Genomic DNA, 21,548 nt, shown 5'->3' on the forward strand with positions numbered 1-21,548 from the left:
CATCAATTATGATATATGAATTTCCACGGCTAGCCATAAGGATTTTCCATTGGTGTGCCAAGACTTCCACGGCTAGCCATCTCATTCATGCATTCACTATAACTGCTCCTACACGGCTTCATTAAAATTTGGAAAAGTCCATAGGAAATCTCAAGTATTCCATAATAGTGAAAAACAAATAAGAAAGCAATGAGTGTAATAATGATTATTTTAGACTCTTAACAACAATTTCGTTGTTCAGAAAATTTGAAATAACGACACAACAATCATATCCAAGTAGTGACTACACGTCTACCAGTGTGGTGTAGGCGATGGACTTGCAAAATACAAGAACATATCTAAATCCGTTTACGTAATTTACTACAAGAAAAGAACAATAAATATGATGAAAAGTTGTGAATTGTGATGGAATATGAAGACTCTTAATTCAAAGTCTCTGTTGCATGTGGATTTCAACAACCCATCACAACTAGATACAAGCTGTGTCGACAAAGGACTTGCAAACTTGTAAAAGGGGTTGTGAACAATCACCACTCATTTCGTTTTCCAATAAATCGGTTTCAACCTATGGAATTTAGGCCACTTAGTACTACGGTCTAGTGGTATTCCTCTTTGTTTGTAAGTGAGAGATCTTATGTTCGATTCTCTCTCAAGGCGAGTTTCAACAACATTATTGCTAGCCCATTGTGAGGCTAAACTCACCCCCTCCTTTTAGTGTAGAAAATATCACTTGTTAAAAAAACATAGGGAATTTGGAATTTAAAGTAAAACAAGAAATAAGACTAAATTCAAAACATGAAATAAAGCAAATCCTAATTGAAAGATGCAAACCTAAATCCATAAAAGCAAGGAAACCCAAATATATTCTCACACTTCCCCCTTTTATTATTCTCCAACAGGGTCCAAAACTAGGGTTTACATGGCATATGTTAAATCAGCAAGAAACCAAAGTGGTGTTAATTAGGATTATATTTCATAAAGATGATCATAGTAATCCGAGGAATAGTATGATTGCTTGTGTAAGAAGGAATCACAATTCTTGAGTGAAACTAATTTTAGTCAGACTAGTACACGGATATACCATGATCATCACTATATATAAAAAGGAAAAATAATTTATTTTTTTAAAGTACAACGATATATTACTCCAAGAGGATGTTGGAGTTCGACTAAACCAGATAATGGACAACTTAATTTAGTATCAAATTCACCATTTACGAGATTTGAACCTAAAACTTCTCACTTACAAGTAAAGAGGAATACAATCAGACCGCAGTACTTCAGTGGCGAAAGAAAAAGCACTAAACAGCTATATATATATCTCACAATTAGCAAAACCTTTTCACTTCTCTCTCCCTCTCGTGCATACTATAGTCAATACCGACAATGCTTACACACTATATGCTTACATACATATATGTTATACATGGAAGGACATAAGCAAAATATAAAGAAAGTGTTTTTGTTTGGGAACTGAAGTGGATTTAAGGAACAATTCTTGGTATAGATGCAAATAGTGGGAAAAGGGGAACGAATCACATCCCTTCCTCTAGTCGGGCCAAATGATAAGAACCCCCTAAAAGATGCAAATAGAGTTAGGAATTAGAGCTTCTGTCTCTGTCCATCTCTTTTGCAATTTCGTAAATGCATGCGAATCAGTGAACATATTAATAAATAAATTAGTTGATAATATAGCTAGTATTTAAAAAAAAAAAATACCGCAAATATTAAGTCATGCTCACTTGCATTGCCAATTGCCACTCTCTTTTCTCTTCCAATCCCCTTCATCAATTATATTTATGAATTTCCACCGCTAGCTAATCGGTGTGCAAAGACTTCCACATGCAGACCCTTAATTCCAGTCTACCAGCATGTGTGGTGTAAAATATAACAACATATCCAAATTTGTTTTTCGTATGCAAGTTGATAAGTTGTGAATTGTGATGGAACATGAAGACCCTTAATTTAACAACCCATCACAATCAAGTACTAGCTGTGTCGACAAGGGACCTGCAAACTTGTAAAAGGGGTTGTGAACACCCACCACTCATTTCAGTTACCCTTTTTCCTTTTCTCCATCCGATGACTTTCGTTTTCAGCTCTCCTACCTACATCGATAATCTTTTCCTATAAATTCGATATCGTACTAATTTTAGTAGCTAAACATCTCACCAACAAAGCAAAAAAAAATTGTGTGTAATAATGGATAGCCATTGTCACCTCAGTATTGCTCACTATTTGCTTCTTTTGCTTTTGGTCTCTTCCTGCATGCAGAGTACTACTAAACTCTGTTTCTGTTTGGCTGGTGATGAAATTTCAAGCAGTGTGAAGACAAATTCATGCATTGAGGAAGAAAGACAAGCGCTTCTCGTCTTTAAACAACATCTTGTTGATCATTCTGGTAGGCTTTCGTCTTGGGTGGGTCATGATTGCTGCCAATGGGAAGGTATTTCATGCAACAACAACACTGGTCATGTCGTGAAGATGGACCTCCGGAATCCATATGACTTTTCTGACGATGATGAGTATGAAGAGAGGAGATATGAAAAGAGGAGAAATGCTTCTTTGGGAGGTAAGATAAATGCTTCTCTGTTGAGCTTGAAACATTTAAATTACCTGGACTTGAGCCAGAATTCGTTTGATAGCATTCAAATTCCTAAGTTCATTGGGGAGCTTAAAAGTTTGCAATATCTCAATCTCTCCTATGTGTCATTTAGAGGAGACATTCCCTCTTCTCTTGGTAACCTGTCTAGCCTAAATTTTCTTGATCTCGGGTGGAGCGGGAATGTGTTTGACTTATCTTCCAAAAATTTGAATTGGCTTTCTCACCTCACTTCCCTGAAATACATTAATCTCAATGGCGTTGATCTTAACAGCACAGGAGTCAGTTGGGCATATGATATTAACATGCTTCCTTCATTGTTAGAGTTACATTTATCTTCGTGCCAAATTGAAAGCATTCCACTCTCACTGCAGAGCATTAACTTCCTTCCACTTTCACTACAGAGGATTAACTTCACATCACTGTTGGTCCTTGATATGTCGTCTAATGGCATTAAAAGTTCTTCATTTCCCGGTTGGTTTTTTAATCTTACCAACCTCGTAACACTTGATCTATCCGGGAATGATTTCAGCAATTCTTTTCCAAGTGGATTTTCAAACTTCAAATCTCTGGAAAACCTTCATTTATCTGGTACAGGCTTAAAAGGTCAAATTCCTAAAGTCAGTGGAAATTTGTGCAAGCTAAAAGTCTTAAGTCTTTATGGGAACATCTTTGATGGGGGGATTGAAGAGTTTTGGAGGAGTCTCTCAAATTGTCCAAGTAATACATTAGAGTCATTAGATTTGTCTAATTGCGAGATTGAAAGCCAATTGCCGGTCTTTTTAGGAATGTTTAAAAGTTTGCAAAATCTCAACCTTGCAGAAAACCATCTGTGGGGCTCAATTCCAGATTCCATCGGAAACTTGTCGTCTTTGAGAACACTAAACCTCTTTTTTAATACTTTGTCGGGCTCAATTCCAGATTCCATCGGAAACTTGTCGTCCTTGAAAACACTAAACCTCAGATATAATAAGATGAACGGCTCAATTCCAGAAAGTATTGGACAACTCTGTGAGCTAGTTTCCCTACTTCTGTTTGGTAATTCATGGGAAGGCATTCTAACGGAAGCCCATTTCATAAATCTTACCAGATTACAAGTTTTTGAAGTAGGAAATATAGACCGACCCATGTCCCTCAGTCTCGACGGGGCTTATGACAGGGTTCCTCCTTTCAAGCTCCGTAGAATATGGATCATAAATTGTCAGATAAAACTTGGCTTTTGGGTATGGCTTCAAACTCAAACTAAACTGTCTAATGTTATCCTTCAGGGTAATGGAATCTCGGATTCCATACCAGAGGAATGGTTGTTGAAGATATCTTCCCAACTTAGCGATCTAGACTTGTCTTCCAACCACTTTCATGGAAACTTTCCATCCCATTTGAAATTTCCAAATTCAATGTCTATTGATTTGAGTCATAATCAGTTGGAGGGCCCTCTACCACTTTGGTGTTTCCCTAATGTCGATTTGCTTTATCTAGAAGGCAATTTATTTTCTGGGCCAATCCCCTCAAATATTGACCAAATGATGCCCAAGTTGGAAGAATTGTTACTTGATGAGAATCATTTGAATGGCACTATTCCTCCATCTATTTGTAAGATGCAGAAGTTAAAAATCCTGTCTCTAAGGAGCAATCAGTTTTCGGGAGAACTCCCTCATGCATGGAATATGGAGAGCATTATGGTGTTTTTAGATGTTGGTCAAAACAATCTGTCTGGTAAGATTCCCACTTCATTGGGGGTACTACGTTCCCTGGAAATTTTAAAGCTCAACGACAACAATTTTGGCGGTGAAATTCCTGATGCCTTGCAAAATTGTTCAAGTTTGAGGAGTATTGATCTTGGAGACAACAAGTTATCTGGGAAAATACCTCTATGGATAGGAGGGTCAAACGTATCTAAGTTGTCTAGGCTACGATTACGGTCCAACTATTTTAGTGGATGTATTTCCCAGCAACTGTGCAATCTTCAAGGCCTTCACATCCTCGACCTTAGTAACAACAGCCTTTCAGGTACTATTCCCATGTGTTTGGATAACTTAACTTCGCTAGTCAATGATGATCCTTATGAAGAATATTATAATGGGTATGAGCAAGCCACACTGACACTAAAAGGAGAAGAACTTGTGTACAACACAACTCTGTATCTTGTAAAGAGCATTGATCTTTCATCAAATAATTTAAAAGGTGAAATCCCTGAAGAAATAAGCAGCCTCATTATGTTGGGCACCTTGAATTTGTCCATGAATCAATTAATTGGAAAGATTCCTTCCAAGGTCGGAAACTTGCGTTGGCTCGAAACTCTTGATCTCTCACACAACCACCTTTCGGGACAAATTCCTCAAAGCTTGTCATCTTTAACCTCTTTGTCCCACCTAGACTTGTCTTACAACAACTTGGTTGGAAGAATTCCTACTGGAAACCAACTTCAAACGCTCAATTTTTCGTCCATTTATGTGGGCAATCAATGGTTATGTGGAGTTCCTCTCTCAACTAAGTGCCCTGAAGATGACACTTTTATTGCTAAGGATGCAAAGGAGGAGAATGAAGATGGAAAGGATAAGTTGTGGCTCTATGTCAGCGTGGTATTTGGCTTTATCGTAGGCTTTTGGGGCGTTTGCGGCACATTGATCTTAAAGACATCGTGGAGGTATGCCTATTTTCAATTCTTCGATGACATCAAAGATAAGGTAGCACTGGCAATTGCATTGAAAATGGCTCGTTTCAAAATGTTTTTATTTTGAAGTTGGATTGTGCTAATATATAATGTGATGTTTTTCTCTTTTTACTTTGTGTTTTGGTATTTGCAACTTATGTATTAAATAAAAAAATGTTTCAGTAAGTGTTCCCACAAACAATTATGTAACGGTTATCCATTTAATACAAGAATTCTATCTAGTTTGTACTTATGAATCGCATAATACAATCTACCTATGTAATGTTGCAATTTAACAAAATAACATTACGAAGTAGATAAGTACACTTGTGTATTCTTCTCTTTTACACATGAATGTCATCCAACTCGGCGAGTGGTAGTCCACCTCTACCGCCTTCTCGATGCTGCCAAAACCATACAAAAATGGGAGGAAGAATTGGTGGTTCGATATCGTCGAGGGTTTTCTGGGATTCCTGTTCCTTGCAGAGAGAGAGGTGGGAGAATTCGATGGCGTCTTCTGGGTTCCTGTCCCTTGCCGAGAGAGATGGGAGAGGTATTTGGCGTCTGTTGCAGAGAGAGATTAGGGGTTTTGCACAGAGGGTGGGTGGGCGATTCAATTGAGGAGCTACAAGGATGGGGGCTCCATCTCTATTCTCGCTTGCTGAAACTTTCCGCCCTTCAGGTAATCTCTCAGTTGAAAGCTTCTAATTATTTTTTTTTCATTTCCGCTCTTCAGGTAAATCAGAAAAACGGACTTAGTAAACAAATTGATGAAATTTTTATTTGCGTGCCCTGTTTTTGATTTGTTTGGTTTGGCTTTTAGAGAAATTTGCTGCTACCCTTGATTTTCCAGTGACATTTGTGCAGCCTGCATTTAATCATATGATGATTTATATAAGCTTTTTCAAATCTTTCAAATTGTTTATGTGCAAATGGGGTTGAACGTGTTAATGAGTGGTTGTGTTGTTTGCAGCGAGCTCCGTTCAAGGTAATTTCATTTGTTATAGGCAATTTTGTCAAGATTTCTGGGTTTCTTTTTGCTTCTTCTCTGCTAAATTACTCATCTGGAAGTTAATTTTGTTCAAAGACCAAGTATTGTTCTTCAATTAAGATTTCTGGGTTTTTTTTTTTTTTTTTTTGGTGCTTCTTTTCTTTTAAATTACTCATCTGGATGTTAATTTAGTTCAAAAACTAAGTATTGTTCTTCAATTAATCTTACCAGAAAGCATATGAGAACGTGGCACACTAGTGTTCGATGAAATGTGTCTGAGAATCTGTCAATATGATATATTATAATTCTGACTCTCCTCTTCAGCTCCGGCCCCAGGTGCGTGAAGGTGACGTGGACCTGGTTGACGTTGTCTTCATTCACAGTTCCGGACGACAGTTCTGAACCTCTGGCGATTCCGACTGAGAAAGAGGTCAATAACAGCAAGGTAATGGAATTCAATGTGTTGTGTTTGTTATAGGGGCTGTCCAGATAGCTTAGAATGTGTTTCATGATGCATATGGCTGAAGCGGTTTTGGCTACTTTTTGGATTGCTCATTAATTTTTTTGTTGACCTTGGCTGGTACAAATACATATAAGAAAAGTACTATCCTTTTATCAACTTTTAGTCAGGTTCAAATTTAGAATGGATTTGTATTCATGAGGCATTGGGGTAAAGTGCCTGTGTTCTGTGTTTTGTTGTTATTTTTTCATCCTTTTAAATTGTATTATGGATAAGTGAACACATTTAGCGGATAAATTTCAACAAGAAAGTTTAAACTTTTTGATATGGCATAACCCTCAAACTTGTCATATGGTCAGGTTTTTTGGTCACTTGTTTATGTTTGTGGATGCCTTGTTGAAATTATCTGTGTCCCATGTGCTTCATCTTCTGCTGGTGAAACCAGAAATATAACCGTTGGATCATTTGCTAGCAATTAGTAGAGGGGGATGGGGGCTTCATCTCTATTCTCGCTTGCTGAAACTTTCCGCTCTTCAGGTAATCTCTCAGTTGAAAGCTTCTAATTAATTTTTTTTCATTTAGGTATTTTTTTTTTTATCGATTTATGTATTTTTTGTTCCAGTGAATTCGAAATGAAATCAGAAAAACGGATTTCGTAACAAATATATGAAATTTTTATTTGCATGTCCTGTTTTTGATTTGTTTGGTTTGGAATTATATTATTTTTTGCTTTTTTTTGGCCTGGGCTTTTAGAGAATAAAGTTGCTTGCTGCTACCCTTGATTTTCCAGTGACATTTGTGTAGCCTGCATTTAGTCATATAATGGATGGTGGTGTAAATTCAGTTCTTATAGACAATTTTTTTTTTAAAAAAGATATCTGGGTTTCTTTTTGCTTCTTCTCTGTTAAATTACTCATCTGGAAGTTAATTTTGTTCAAAGACTAAGTATTGTTCTTCAATTAATCTTACAAGAAAGCATATGGGAACGTGGCACACTAGGTGTCCGATGAAATGTGTCTGAGAATCCGTCAATATGATATATTATAATTTTGACCCTCCGCTTCAGCTCCGGCCTCAGGTGCGTGAAGGCGAAGTGGTCCTGGTCGACTGTCTCTCCCTCCACAGTTCTGGACGATGGTTCCGAAGCTCTGGCGATTCCTACTGAGAAAGAGGTCAATAACAAGAAGGTAATGGAATTCAATGTTTTGTGTATTTAGACGTAGGCATTATACATTTTAATTGATGCACATACTTCTAGAGGCATACTTCAAGGCACAGAAATTACGTAGTTTGTAGTCCTGTTAATTTTGAATACTATTATGTATTTCAACATAATAGTGTTCCATTGCACAAAAAGAAAACAGAAAGGAATTGTATGAGTTTCTGATTTTCTTGCAGTTGAAGAGGATCCTGCTGATGCTGAACCTAAATTTAACCCTTTTACTGGATCTGGAAGACGCTTGGATGGGAAGCCTTTGAAATATAAGCCAGCACTAGCTTCTTCCTCAGGATCCAAAGACAAGAAACCTGCAGTCACCAATGGAAACGCACAACCTTCTACAGGATCTAGTTCACAAGCTACCAGTTGTCAGGCTCGGGGAAAACTTGTTTTCGGATCAAATGCCAGTCGCTCTCCAAAGGAGACAAAAAAAGGTACTCTTGCTTCTCTTGTTTCATGACTTCCATCAACTGACTTTGGAATTATTTTACAAACGTTGCCAGTTTGATGTGATGCTGATTGTAAATCACTCTTTATCTATTCAATTCTGCAGGAAGCTGCAAAAGAGACTAAGAAAGAGAAACAGCCGGAAGTGAAAGAAGACCCGAAATTCCAGCCTTTTATCAACTTTTAGTCAGGTTCAAATTTAGAATGCATTTGTACTCATGAGGCATTGGGGTAAAATAGCTAGGGGATAACGTTTTAGTCAGGTACAAATAGCAACTGTTTTTTTTGTTTTTGGTTATTTTTTCATGTAGGGGATAACTTTTTGTTGTTTATTGAAAGGAATATTAGAACACATCCACATCCTATTTTGTCAAATTGTTCTAAAGTGTCTGATGCTGATTTTAGAATTCTCCTGACTTTCTAACTCCAATCTGTGCCAAGAGAACCCAACTAAAGTGGTTCGCCGCTCCATTTATAAATGAAACGAAATTTTTTTCCGAATTGGAGTTAGTTTCTCAATTGGAGTAGGTTTTATAACTAGATTCCAATTAGGATTAATAATCCTTATTGAAGAAGACCTTTATTATGTCTATATAAAGGGGCTATTGTACTAGTTTTGAATTGGGGGGGAGCAAAACAATAAATTGTATACCACTCAAGGGATTAGAGTGAGAGAATATTGTAAAGTGTGTGCGAGAGAAAAGAAAAGAGATAGTGTATTTCTTGTTCCTGTTCTTTCAGGTTTTTCGTCAAGTCCTAGTTCTAGAGATTTGGCAAGATTATTGGTTGTACTTATTATTGATATAGTGAAAGATTGTTGTTGCTGTCCCGTGGACTTAGGCACGTATTGCCGAACCACGTTAATTCTTGGTGTTGATTTGTCTTGGTTATTTGTTTTCGATTTCCGGAGCTTGATCTGTTTTTACCATTCTTAAATGTGATATTCTCAACAACTGTTATATTTAGTACAGCCAATATGGTGCCGTTCAGGTGTTTTTGACTAATCTCTGCAGTTTTTGAATTCATCTGGGGTATTTGTGATTTTGAACGACACTAAAAATTTATGGGCTATAGGAACCGCTTGTTAAGAAAATGGGTCCAAATTCAGAGCTGCATTCTTCTTCCCTCAAAATAAGAAGAAAACGCTTCCTCAACTCCATATTTTGGCACCTCAGGTATATTTGCGTTCTAAAGCCTTTTACTTCTTCCGAATTCTTCAGAGCTATTATTTTACCCATATGTGATTTGTAAAGTGGAAGATTGGATTTCATATGTCTGAGTATTTAGGGTTTTGTACATTGCAAACTTGGGCTTATTGATCCAAATGGCTAGAACAATGTACTCAACAATTTCATATCCTCTTGGGCCAAGGAGAGTATATTACTTGCCAATAAGGAATATACTTCATATAATAGCAATGTCCTGATGTGTGGCATGCTTTAATTAGGGATATTTATGTGTAGTAAGAAAGCCATAGAGAAAGAGAGAGCGAGAGAGAGAGAGAGCCGAGGACACACAAATGACACATGTAAAACATTTATTTCATTGCTTCGTTTTTGGTACAAAAAAACATTTATTGTTAACTAAGGAACCATTTTTATAGATTTATTGAAATATGTAAGAACTTGTTTCTATCCTAACACATTAATTTTGCTCAATAGGAATCCCATAACTGAAATTTTATAGAAATGGTGTAATTGGTCAATCTGAAATTTTGAATTTTAGCCGATGAATGAACTCTTACAAGCTTTCTACTGCATATACACATCTTTTTTGGTTGTTAGATTTTGTTTTTATTTCATTTTTTGGTAAATGCAATGGTTGGTTTTGCAAAGGACTGACCTTTATCTTTTGTAGTTTTACCTTTTTTGGTATCGAGTATTGGTTGGATTTATTTTGTAGATTGACAGGTATTTGTGCGTTATTTGTTTTCAATAATCAGTTTTCGTTATTTGTTTTAAATTTTATTATGGATAAGTGAACACAATTATGAGTATCAACCATTTATCCTCATTCATATTCAAATGTAATTTAATATCGATTTTGTAAGAGTTTTTTTGTCAATAATTTATGAATTTTTGTCAGTAAAACAATTTTCGAGCCGCATTTGGTCCGACGCTAATAATTTTTGTACTGCTGGATAATTATATTTTCTCATTGCGCAGAAAAAAAGTTTGCAGTGTGGGTTTTCTAAATTCAGTCACTTCATTCTCTAATCTCGTAGATCTCCAACTTAAATCCATTTAACTATGTCATTCTTTGTATCATTTTACCGTATTTATTTGAGTTCTGTATTTAAATGTTGTTGACTTTTATTACATGAAGAAAACTGCCATATCCATAGAAAATAAATTTTTGATTTGTGTAGCAATGCATTTGAACGCTACAATATTTTCTGTTTGGGTTTTTTTCCAACTTAATTTGTTTTGGATTTTTGATTTTGAATTTTTGGTTTAATGTATTTACAAATGCCATGAACTCTTTGATGGTAGTATTCCATTTTTTTTTACTGATTCCCAGATTTTTTTTCAAGAGAATTAATTATCTGTTTGTCTCAGCTAACAGAGTAAATCTGGGGTTCTGTACACAACAAAATATGGAATTTAGCTAAGAAATTTCAACAACAAAGTTTAAACTTTTTGATATGGCAAAAAACAGATTCTCTTCTTTCTCAAAACCCTCAAATTTGTCATATGATCAGGGTTTATTTAGTCATTTGATTATGTCTGGGACAAGTATATATGTCCGAGGATGCCTTGTTGAAAATTTATGTACCCCATGTGCTTCATCTTCTGCTGGTTAAACCAGAAATATAGCTGTTGAATCCGTTGCTAGCAATTAGTAGATGATTAATTTCCTTTTTGTCGTAAATTATGGAACTTCCAGGAGCTTGAAGGGCTCTCAGATCCGATGAGGAAGGATGTTTCACAAGTTCGTAAGAAGATCAATGTGATTAACAAAGAGTTAATGTCACTAGGACATACCTGCCAGAAGAAGGTAACACAACTTGGATTTGTACCACATTCAGATGTTAATGTTTACTGCTATGCATATGCAATTATGGATCAATTCATGTCTGTTCGTGATGAATTTCGGGTTTGTAACTTGTCACAGGAAAAGGAATACAGAGATGCACTTGAGGCTTTCAATGAAAAGAACAGAGAAAAAGTGCAGCTTATCACAAAGCTAATGGAGGTTAGTTTGTTAAACAAATTTTTACTTGGCATAGCGGGGTTGCAATTTCATGGATGGGTTGAACTCAAACCAGTCTGGCCAGTTCGGAGTTAGAGTGAGCTGTCTGGCCAGTTCGGAGTTAGAGTGAGCACGGTTGAGCCTGGTTTGACAAATTACCAATCCTACAAAATTTGGGCTTACCTCCGGTTAGGAGTTCAACCCATCCAACCTCTCAACCGATGCTAGTTATCATTCATTATATTTCGATTCAGTAAAAGCGTACATAGTGCTTATATAATTCAACGTTTTCAGATTGTTTTGTTGTCGTGTAACATTTGATGCAGCTGGTGAGCGAAAGTGAGAAGACAAAGATGAAGAAGCTTGAGGAGCTGAGCAAGAACATACAATCATTAAAGTGAAGAAATAGCAGCCTATGTGGGTAACTGATGATCTGATTAGGTTTGTGTGATGATTTATTTAAGGTGAGTTTTTTTTTACGTTTACATATGTGGGTGGTGATTGGCATTTGGTGTAATTTCTAAGTTGGTTTGTTTCATTAATTTGTGCTTGGTAAAAACATTTGGCTGATTTAGGCAGGAAAATAACCTTTAAATTTAAACAGGTTTGTAACTAAAAGCATCTGGCCTTGCATTTTTCTTCTCATTTTTCCATGTATCCAAACACATACTACCCTACTTCCTAGTGTAATGTGGGGTGCTTTGAATTTATTCCTATTCTTTGTTCTAACTTTTTATGGATTGCAAAGGCCATGATATTTATGTAATAATGTAAAGTTTTATGAGTGATTTTGGGACAAATGGAGTGTATTTTGTTCAATTTTTCTTCAGTACTCGGCTCTATACGGAAGGATTGCATTTTCTACTCCTACCCCCACAACACCATGATCTTCTTCTCTCTTTTCATGGATTCTTGTGACTGTAACCTCCATATGCTGAGATCTCTCCCGGTCTTCAAGAACACCATCAACCACGGTCCACTGTGAGAGTATCAAAAAAACCCACCATCCCCATTTTCCAAGTTTTCCCTTTACTCTCTCCAAATATTGAATCTTTCTGCTCTTCTGCTTGTTGGGTTTTGTTTGTTTTTTTCATTTTTTTTGGGGAAAAAAGGTAAAGAAAAGGGTTTTTTTTTTTCTTTTTGTGTTGGGGGGTGGGGAGTTGATCAAGAGCTTGCATGGGTACGGATTGGATCAGGGGAAGAGAAATAAGCTAGAGAGGGAGTTTGTGTTCAGGGAAATGGGTTGTATGTGGAGCTGACAGCTGAGCCACTTCTGAGATTGATGAAATTTCCAGCTTCCAAAGTGCTCCAAGGGCATGTCAATGGTTACTGGGTTTGCATTTTAGCATTTCATAAGAATTCACCTTCGGATTTGACATGCATTCACTCTATTCTTTCAGTCTTCACGTACCCTTTTCAGTCTGATGAATTTATTCTTATGTTGTCTCGCTGCTTTTGATGTTTTTCACGGTATTGTTCTTTTGGTTGGGGGTTGTCGTTATTTGTGTTTGTGTTTATGTTTGAGATGTACCAATTGCAGTATTACCCGATTACGGATGTCTACATTTTTTTGGACCTTTTACCATTTTAAATTTCGCTCATTCCCTGACAATTCCTGACTTAGCCACTGACAGAAGACAAACACGTATTTTGTTGGGGCTTCACTTGTTTGGTCTTTTCAAAGAAAGAAGAAAGGATTATGAGATGTATTGGAATACAGATACATGATATACTGATTCTCACATATTATAGTGCGTGGATTGATTATTAATGTTATATTCTAAAGTATAGATTGGATCTTCTACTCATAATATAACATGTGGATGTGTTCTAGTATGTTTCAATAATTTTTCTTGATGAAGAGCCCTTGGTTTGCTTTCTATTATGGCATGGAAGAGTACATTTTGCTCACGATCCTTAGTGGTCGTGAGCATTACTACTACATTAATTATGATTGGTTCAGTTTAGGTTTTGAGATATAAGTAGGAAGCAAATCTGATCATATTCATTGATAACAATTCATGTGGTGGAAGTGCTCATTAAAATGCACTTTGAGTGGAAAAGCTAGGGTTAGAAGACAACCATTTCACTGAATCTCTTGCAATCTTTAAAACCCAATGCAATTGTCGAATTTTCTGTACTGTGTCGATGTATCGGATTACATCGAATAATTGGGGTTAAACATTTTGCCCTTCAGCTGACTTTGGAATTATATTACAAATGTTGCCAGTTTGATGTGATGCTGATCGTAAATCACTCTTTATCTATTCGGACACGAAAATTTTTGCGTTGTAAGCATACATATTGAAATTTATGTTATAAATTTTTTTGATAAGAAGCAGATGTAAATTAGAATCATACTAATATAGGTATGCTATATGCATAAATTTGATAGTACCATAAGTTCAGAATTAATCTTTAGTGTCATTAAAAAATATACGCAAATTTATATACATAAATTTGGGGTACTGTTGTATTTGGTACAGCCGATATGGTGCCGCTCAGGTGTTTTTTGACTAATCTCTGCAGTTTTTGAATTTAACTGGGTATTTGTGATTTGGAACGACACTAAAATTTTTTATGGGTTATAGGTGTTAACTACCTTGAAATATTTGGGAATTGAAGAGAAAATCAAAAGAAAGATGAACGCAGAGAGCTTGGAGAGAGAGTTTAGAGAGAGAAATACGAGACTTATATTAACGCAGAGAGCTTGGATTACACAGCTACATTTTTATAAGAGAGTCTAATAACTTTAACCAAATACTAACAAACTTACTAACTGTATTGCCGACTTGTACAATCAATTGACTAATCATCTAACTATTGATGTGGAACCGCAGGGTTAGAAAATGGGTCCAAATGCTTCTTGCAAATAACCCAACGGTTAGGTTTAGTCAAAGCAATGACCTCTTCCCCGAAATACAAGTGTAGGTTGAAGCATCTGAGGAGGGGGAATTGACATCACTTTTTCAACTTTTGTCACCACTTTAATCATAATTCAAGCAGATTGAGCACGCTAAGTTAGCCGTTGCTCTACAAAAAATACAGCTTCACCAAACACCGAAAAAGAAACCAAATCAAACAAGGAGTGCTATTATGTCCACTTTATTGTCTAATTTTTTCACCCGCTTTTTAACGAAAATTTTAGTAACAAGTTTATTCTATTGCAAAATTACATAGAAGGACCTAAGTGTTTTTGTTTGGGAATTGAAGTGACATAAGGGACACCACCTCTCTGTATCTCTCCGGTGCACCACCGTCCTCACAACCCAACTCAAAACCAAGTGAAGGACCCAAGGTTTAAGTGCTGCTTCCCTTTGATTGAGCAAACATATTATGCCATTCTTAGGATTTAAGGAACGATTCTTGGTATATACACAAATAGTGAGAAAATAGAACAAATCATGTCCCTTCCTCCAATCGGGCTAAACGGTAAGAACCCTAAAAAGTGCAAATAGAGTTATAGATTAGGCTTCAGTCTCTGTCTATCCTTCTTGCAATTTCGTAAATGCACGTGAATCAGTGAACAAATTAATAGATGAATTAGTTTAGAATATTGCAAGTATTTAAAATAAAAAAAAAGAATACCGAAAATATTAAATCATCCTCACTTGCATTGCCAATTGCCACTCTCTTGTCTCTTCCAATCCCTTTCATCAATTATGATTTATGGATTTCCACGGCTAGACATAAGGATTTTCCACCAAAGACTAATCGGTGTGCAAAGACTTCCACAAGTAGCTAGCCATCTCATTCATGCATTCATAATATCTGCTCCTACAAGGCTTGCAAACTTGTAAATATCCAAGTAGTGACTACCAATCTACCAGCATGTGTGGTGTGAATTATAAGAACATATCCAAATCGGTTTTCGTAAGTAAGTTGATAAGTTGTGAATTGTGATGGAACAAGATGACCCTTAATTCAAAGTCTTTGCTGCGTATGGATTTCCACAACTCATCACAACCAGGTACCAGTTGTGTTGACAAGGGACCTGCAAACTTGTAAATGGGGTTGTGAACAACCGCCACTCATTTCAGTTGCCCTTTTTTCTTTTCTCCATCAGACGACTTTTGTTGTCACTCTCCGGCCTACATCAATAAACATCTCACCAACAAAGCAAAGAAAATAAGAAGAAAATGGATCCAAATTTATGACTTTTACTTCTTCCGATTTCTTTAGAGCTATTATTTTACCCATATGTGATTTGTAAAGTGGAAGATTGGATATCATATGTCTGAGTATTTAGGGTTTTGTACCATGCAAACTTAGAGCTTATTGATCCAAATGGTTAGAACAGTGTACTCAAACAATTTCATATCCTCTTGGGCTAAGGAGAGTATATTACTTGCCAATGAGAAATATACTTCATATAATAGCTATGTGATGATGTGTGGCATGCTTTAATTAGGGATATTTTTGTGTAGTAAGAAAGCCATAGAGAGAGAGTCACATTTTTGTTTTTTTTGGATTTGGTTAGTGTAGTGAATACGCAATGAAAGCCGAGGACAAACAAATGACACATGTAGTTGGGAATTTGTGAGTTACATGCAAAGCACATGGAAAGTAAGCTTTTGTAATGTGTCTAATGGCATAGTCAAAGAGTTGTCCACCTAATGTCTACTCTACAACGATCGTAGAGTAGATCTGTTTGTGTTGAGCATAACTATGATCAATTTGACATGAAATGAAGATAAGTTGGGTTTTTTTTCAACTTTTTTTTTTTTTTTTTTTTTTTTTTTTTTTTTTGGATTTTTGTTTTTGAATTTTTGGGTTATGTATTTTACAAAGGCCATGAACTCTGATGGAAGTAATTCCTTTTTTTTAAACAAATTTCCAGAATTTTTGTAAATCTGGGGTTCTGTGCACAACAAAATATGGAATTTCAACAACAAAGTTTAAACTTTTTGATATGCGATTTCGTAAATGCATGCGAATCAGTGAACATATTAATAGATAAACTAGTTGATAATATAGCTAGTATTTAAAAAAAAAATACCGCAAATATTAAGTCATGCTCACTTGCATTGCCAATTGCCACTCTCTTTTCTCTTCCAATCCCCTTCATCAATTATATTTATGAATTTCCACCGCTAGCTAATCGGTGTGCAAAGACTTCCACATGCAGACCCTTAATTCCAGTCTACCAGCATGTGTGGTGTAAAATATAACAACATATCCAAATTTGTTTTTCGTAAGCAAGTTGATAAGTTGTGAATTGTGATGGAACATGAAGACCCTTAATTCAACAACCCATCACAATCAAGTACCAGCTGTGTCGACAGGGGACCTGCAAACTTGTAAAAGGGGTTGTGAACACCCACCACTCATTTCAGTTACCCTTTTTTCTTTTCTCCATCCGACGACTTTCGTTTTCAGCTTTCCTACCTACATCGATAATCTTTTCCTATAAATTCGATATCGTACTAATTTTAGTAGCTAAACATCTCACCAACAAAGCAAAGAAAAATTGTGTGTAATAATGGATAGCCATTGTCACCTCAGTATTGCTCACTATTTGCTTCTTTTGCTTTTGGTCTCTTCTTGCATGCAGAGTACTACTAAACTCTGTTTCTGTTTGGCTGGTGATGAAATTTCAAGCAGTGTGAAGACAAATTCATGCATTGACGAAGAAAGACAAGCGCTTCTGGTCTTTAAACAGCATCTTGTTGATCATTCTGGTCGGCTTTCGTCTTGGGTGGGTCATGATTGCTGTCGATGGGAAGGTATTTCATGCAACAACAGCACTGGTCAGGTCATGAAGATGGACCTCCGGAATCCATATGACTATTTTTATTATGAAAGGTGGATAAATGCTTCTTTACGAGGTAAGATAAATGCTTCTCTGTTGAGCTTGAAACATTTAAATTACCTGGACTTGAGCCAGAATGTGTTTGATAGCAATCAAATTCCTAAGTTCATTGGGGAGCTTAAAAGTTTGCAATATCTCAATCTCTCCCATGCATCATTTAGAGGAGAGATTCCCTCTTCTCTTGGTAACCTGTCAAGCCTACATTTTCTTGATCTCGGGTGGAGCCAGAATGTGTTTGACTTATCTTCCAAAAATTTGAATTGGCTTTCTCACCTCTCTTCCCTGAAATACATTAATCTCAATGGCGTTGATCTTAGCAGCACAGGAGTCAGTTGGGCATATGATAGTAACATGCTTCCTTCATTGTTAGAGTTACATTTATCTTCGTGCCAAATTGAAAGCATTAACTTCCTTCCACTTTCTCTACAGAGGATTAACTTCACATCACTGTTGGTCCTTGATATGTCGTATAATGGCATTAAAAGTTCTTCATTTCCCGGCTGGTTTTTTAATCTTACCAACCTCGTAACACTTGATCTATCCTGGAATTATTTCAGGGATTCTTTTCCAAGTGAATTTTCAAACTTCAAATCTTTGGAAAATCTTGATTTATCTGGAACAGGCTTAAAAGGTCAAATTCCTAAAGTCAGTGGAAATTTGTGCAAGCTAAAAGTCTTAAGTCTTTCAGGGAACGACTTTGATGGGGGGATTGAAGAGTTTTGGAGGAGTCTCTCAAATTGTCCAAGTAATACATTAGAGTCACTAGATTTGTCTAATTGCAAGATTGAAGGTCAATTGCCGGTCTTTTTAGGAATGTTTAAAAGTTTGCAGAATCTCAACCTGGGAGAAAACAATTTGTTGGGCTCAATTCCAGATTCCATCGGAAACTTGTCGTCCTTGAAAACACTAGACCTCAGTTATAATAAGATGAACAGCTCAATTCAAAAAAGTATTGGACAACTCTATGAGCTAGTTTCCCTACTTCTGCTTGGTAATTCATGGGAAGGCATTCTAACGGAAGCCCATTTCGTAAATCTTACCAGATTACAACATTTTCAAGTAGGAAATATAGACCGACCCATGTCCCTCATTCTCGGCGGGGCTTATGACAGGGTTCCTCCTTTCAAGCTCTTCACAATTTATATCCTAAACTGTCGGATAAGTCCTGGTTTTTGGGTATGGCTTCAAACTCAAACTGAACTGTTTGATGTCAACCTTCGGGGTAATGGAATCTCGGATTCCATACCAGAGGAATGGTTGTTGAAGATATCGTCCCAACTTACCTATCTAGACTTGTCTTACAACCACTTTCATGGAAACTTTCCATCCCATTTGAAATGTCCAAATTTAACGTCTATTGATTTGAGTCATAATCAGTTGGAGGGTCCACTACCACTTTGGTGTTTCCCTAATGTCGATTCCCTTTATCTAGAAGGCAATTTATTTTCTAGGCCAATCCCCTCAAATATTGATCAAATGATGCCCAAATTGCAAGAATTGTTACTTGATGAGAATCATTTGAATGGCACTATTCCTCCCTCTATTTGTAACATGCAGAAGTTAAAAATCCTGTCTCTAAGGAGCAATCAGTTTTCTGGAGAACTCCCTCATGCATGGAATATGGAGAGCATTATGGTGTTTTTAGATGTTGGTCAAAACAATCTGTCTGGTAATATGCCCACTTCATTGGGGGTACTACGTTCCCTGGAAATTTTAAAGCTCAACGACAACAATTTTGGCGGTGAAATTCCTGATGCCTTGCAAAATTGTTCAAGTTTGAGGAGTATTGATCTTGGAGACAACAAGTTATCTGGGAAAATACCTCTATGGATAGGAGGGTCAAACGTATCTAAGTTGTCTAGGGTACGATTACGGTCCAACTATTTTAGTGGATGTATTTCCCAGCAACTGTGCAATCTTCAAGGCCTTCACATCCTCGACCTTAGTCACAACAGCCTTTCAGGTACTATTCCCATGTGTTTGGATAATTTAAAATCTCTGGTCAATGATACTTATGGTAGATCTTATGTTGAGTATTATAAAGGGTTTGAGCAAGCCACACTGACACTAAAAGGAGAAGAACTTGTGTACAACACAACTCTATATCTTGTAAAGAGCATTGATCTTTCATCAAATAATTTAAAAGGTGAAATCCCTGAAGAAATAAGCAGCCTCATTATGTTGGGCACCTTGAATTTATCCATGAATCAATTAATTGGAAAGATCCCTTCCAAGGTCGGAAACTTGCGTTGGCTTGAAACTCTTGATCTCTCACACAACCACCTTTCGGGACAAATTCCTCAAAGCTTGTCATCTTTAACCTCTTTGTCCCACCTGGACTTGTCTTACAACAACTTGTCTGGAAGAATTCCTACTGGAAACCAGCTTCAAACGCTCAATTTTTCGTCCATTTATGTGGGCAATCAATGGTTATGTGGCGTTCCTCTCTCAACTAAGTGCCATGATGACACTTTTATTGCTAAAGATGCAAAGGAGGAGAATGAAGATGGAAAGGATAAGTTGTGGCTCTATGTCAGCGTGGTACTTGGCTTTATCGTAGGCTTTTGGGGCGTTTGCGGTACATTGATCTTAAAGATATCGTGGAGGTATGCCTATTTTCAATTCTTCGATGACATCAAAGATAAGGTAGCACTGGCAATTGCATTAAAAGTGGCTCGTTTCAAAATGTTTTTATTCTGAAATTTGATTGCCCTAATATATAATGTGATGTTTTTTCCCTTCTACTTTGTGTTTTGGTACTTGCAATATATGTATTAAATGAAGAAATCCTTCAGTAAGTGTTCCCACAAACAATTATGTAACGGTTATCCATCTAATACAAGAATTCTATCTAGTTTGTACTTATCAATCTACCTATGTAATGTTGCAATTTAACAAAATAACACTTGAATGTCGTCCAACTCGGCGAGTGGTCGTCCAACTCGGCGAGTGGTAGTCCACCTCCGCCGCCTTCTTGATGCTGCCAAAACCATACAAAAATGGGAGGAAGAATTGGTGGTTCGATATCGTCGAGGGTTTTCTGGGATTCCTGTTCCTTGCAGAGAGAGAGGTGGGAGAATTCGATGGCGTCTTCTGGGTTCCTGTCCCTTGCCGAGAGAGATGGGAGAGGTATTTGGCGTCTGTTGCAGAGAGAGATTAGGGGGTTTGCACAGAGGGTGGGTGGGCGATTCAATTGAGGGGCTAGGGCTAGAGGGATGGGGGCTCCATCTCTATTCTCGCTTGCTGAAACTTTCCGCTCTTCAGGTAATCTCTCAGTTGAAAGCTTCTAATTATTTTTTTTCATTTGGGTTTTTTTTTTCTTTGGATTTATGTATTTTTTTCCCCAGTGAATTCGACATGAAATCAGAAAAACGGACTTAGTAAACAAATTGATGAAATTTTTTTTTGCGTGCCCTGTTTTTGATTTGTTTGGTTTGGGTTTTAGAGAAATTTGCTGCTACCCTTGATTTTCCAGTGACATTTGTGCAGCCTGCATTTAATCATATGATGATTTATATAAGCTTTTTCTTTGCTCTCTTTTTTCAAATCTTTCAAATTGTTTATGTGCAAATGGGGTTGAACGTGTTAATGAGTGGTTGTGTTGTTTGCAGCGAGCTCCGTTCAAGGTAATTTCATTTCTTATAGACAGTTTTGTCAAGATTTCTGGGTTTCTGTTTGCTTCTTCTCTGCTAAATTACTCATCTGGAAGTTAATTTTGTTCAAAGACCAAGTATTGTTCTTCAATTAAGATTTCTGGGTTTTTTTTTTTTTTATTGTTGCTTCTTTTCTGTTAAATTACTCCTCTAGATGTTAATTTAGTTCAAAAACTAAGTATTGTTCTTCAATTAATCTTACCAGAAAGCATATGAGAACAATACTTGTTGACCTTGTTCAAAAACTAAGATTTCTGGGTTTTGGCTACTTTTTGGATTGCTCATTAATTTTTTTGTTGACCTTGGCTGGTACAAATACATATAAGAAAAGTACTATCCTTTTATCAACTTTTAGTCAGGTTCAAATTTAGAATGCATTTGTATTCATGAGGCATTGGGGTAAAGTGCCTGTGTTCTGTGTTTTGTTGTTATTTTTTCATCCTTTTAAATTGTATTATGGATAAGTGAACACATTTAGCTGAGAAATTTCAACAACAAAGTTTAAACTTTTTGATATGG

General features: G+C 36.6%; 2 protein-coding genes across 15 annotated transcripts in view; both read left to right on the forward strand.

Annotated features, from left to right (window-relative positions):
* Positions 1–2,078: 2,078 nt before the first annotated feature.
* Positions 2,079–21,491, forward strand: LOC103955240 (receptor-like protein EIX2). Of its 3 annotated transcripts, none has more exons than XM_048567986.1 (10): positions 2,079–5,937; positions 6,571–6,691; positions 7,066–7,243; positions 7,773–7,893; positions 8,105–8,359; positions 8,479–8,563; positions 9,447–9,547; positions 11,259–11,369; positions 11,487–11,567; positions 20,988–21,491. In XM_048567986.1, the coding sequence occupies exon 1, from the start codon at positions 2,203–2,205 to the stop codon at positions 5,341–5,343; it is 3,141 nt and encodes a 1,046-aa protein (XP_048423943.1). In that variant the 5' UTR covers positions 2,079–2,202; the 3' UTR covers positions 5,344–5,937; positions 6,571–6,691; positions 7,066–7,243; positions 7,773–7,893; positions 8,105–8,359; positions 8,479–8,563; positions 9,447–9,547; positions 11,259–11,369; positions 11,487–11,567; positions 20,988–21,491. The 3 variants fall into 3 exon arrangements, with proteins under 3 accessions (XP_048423943.1, XP_048423944.1, XP_048423942.1); XM_048567987.1 differs by lacking the exon at positions 20,988–21,491 and adding an exon at positions 11,859–13,352; XM_048567985.1 differs by lacking the exon at positions 20,988–21,491 and adding an exon at positions 11,891–13,352.
* Positions 16,976–21,548, forward strand: part of LOC125469902 (receptor-like protein EIX2) — a 39,854-nt gene continuing 35,281 nt past the window's right edge. For 10 of the 12 annotated variants that reach the window (XM_048568049.1, XM_048568052.1, XM_048568050.1 and 7 more), the window contains exon 1: positions 16,983–20,640. In XM_048568049.1, coding sequence (XP_048424006.1) covers positions 17,047–20,076 — 3,030 coding nt within the window. In that variant the 5' untranslated portion in view covers positions 16,983–17,046 and the 3' untranslated portion in view covers positions 20,077–20,640. Of the gene's footprint in view, positions 20,641–21,548 lie in introns of all 12 variants that reach the window. The other 2 variants (XM_048568048.1, XM_048568047.1) reach the window with 1 other exon arrangement.

Source organism: the organism of the source record quoted next, unplaced genomic scaffold (genome assembly GCF_019419815.1).
Source record: "Pyrus x bretschneideri cultivar Hongxiangsu unplaced genomic scaffold, Pyrus_bretschneideri_v1 Contig47, whole genome shotgun sequence".
Classification (NCBI taxonomy): domain Eukaryota; kingdom Viridiplantae; phylum Streptophyta; class Magnoliopsida; order Rosales; family Rosaceae; genus Pyrus; species Pyrus x bretschneideri.

Coding starts and splice junctions, on each gene's coding strand:
- LOC103955240 (XM_048567986.1), top strand. CDS start 2,203: ATGGATAGCCATTGTCACCTCAGTATTGCTCACTATTTGCTTCTTTTG.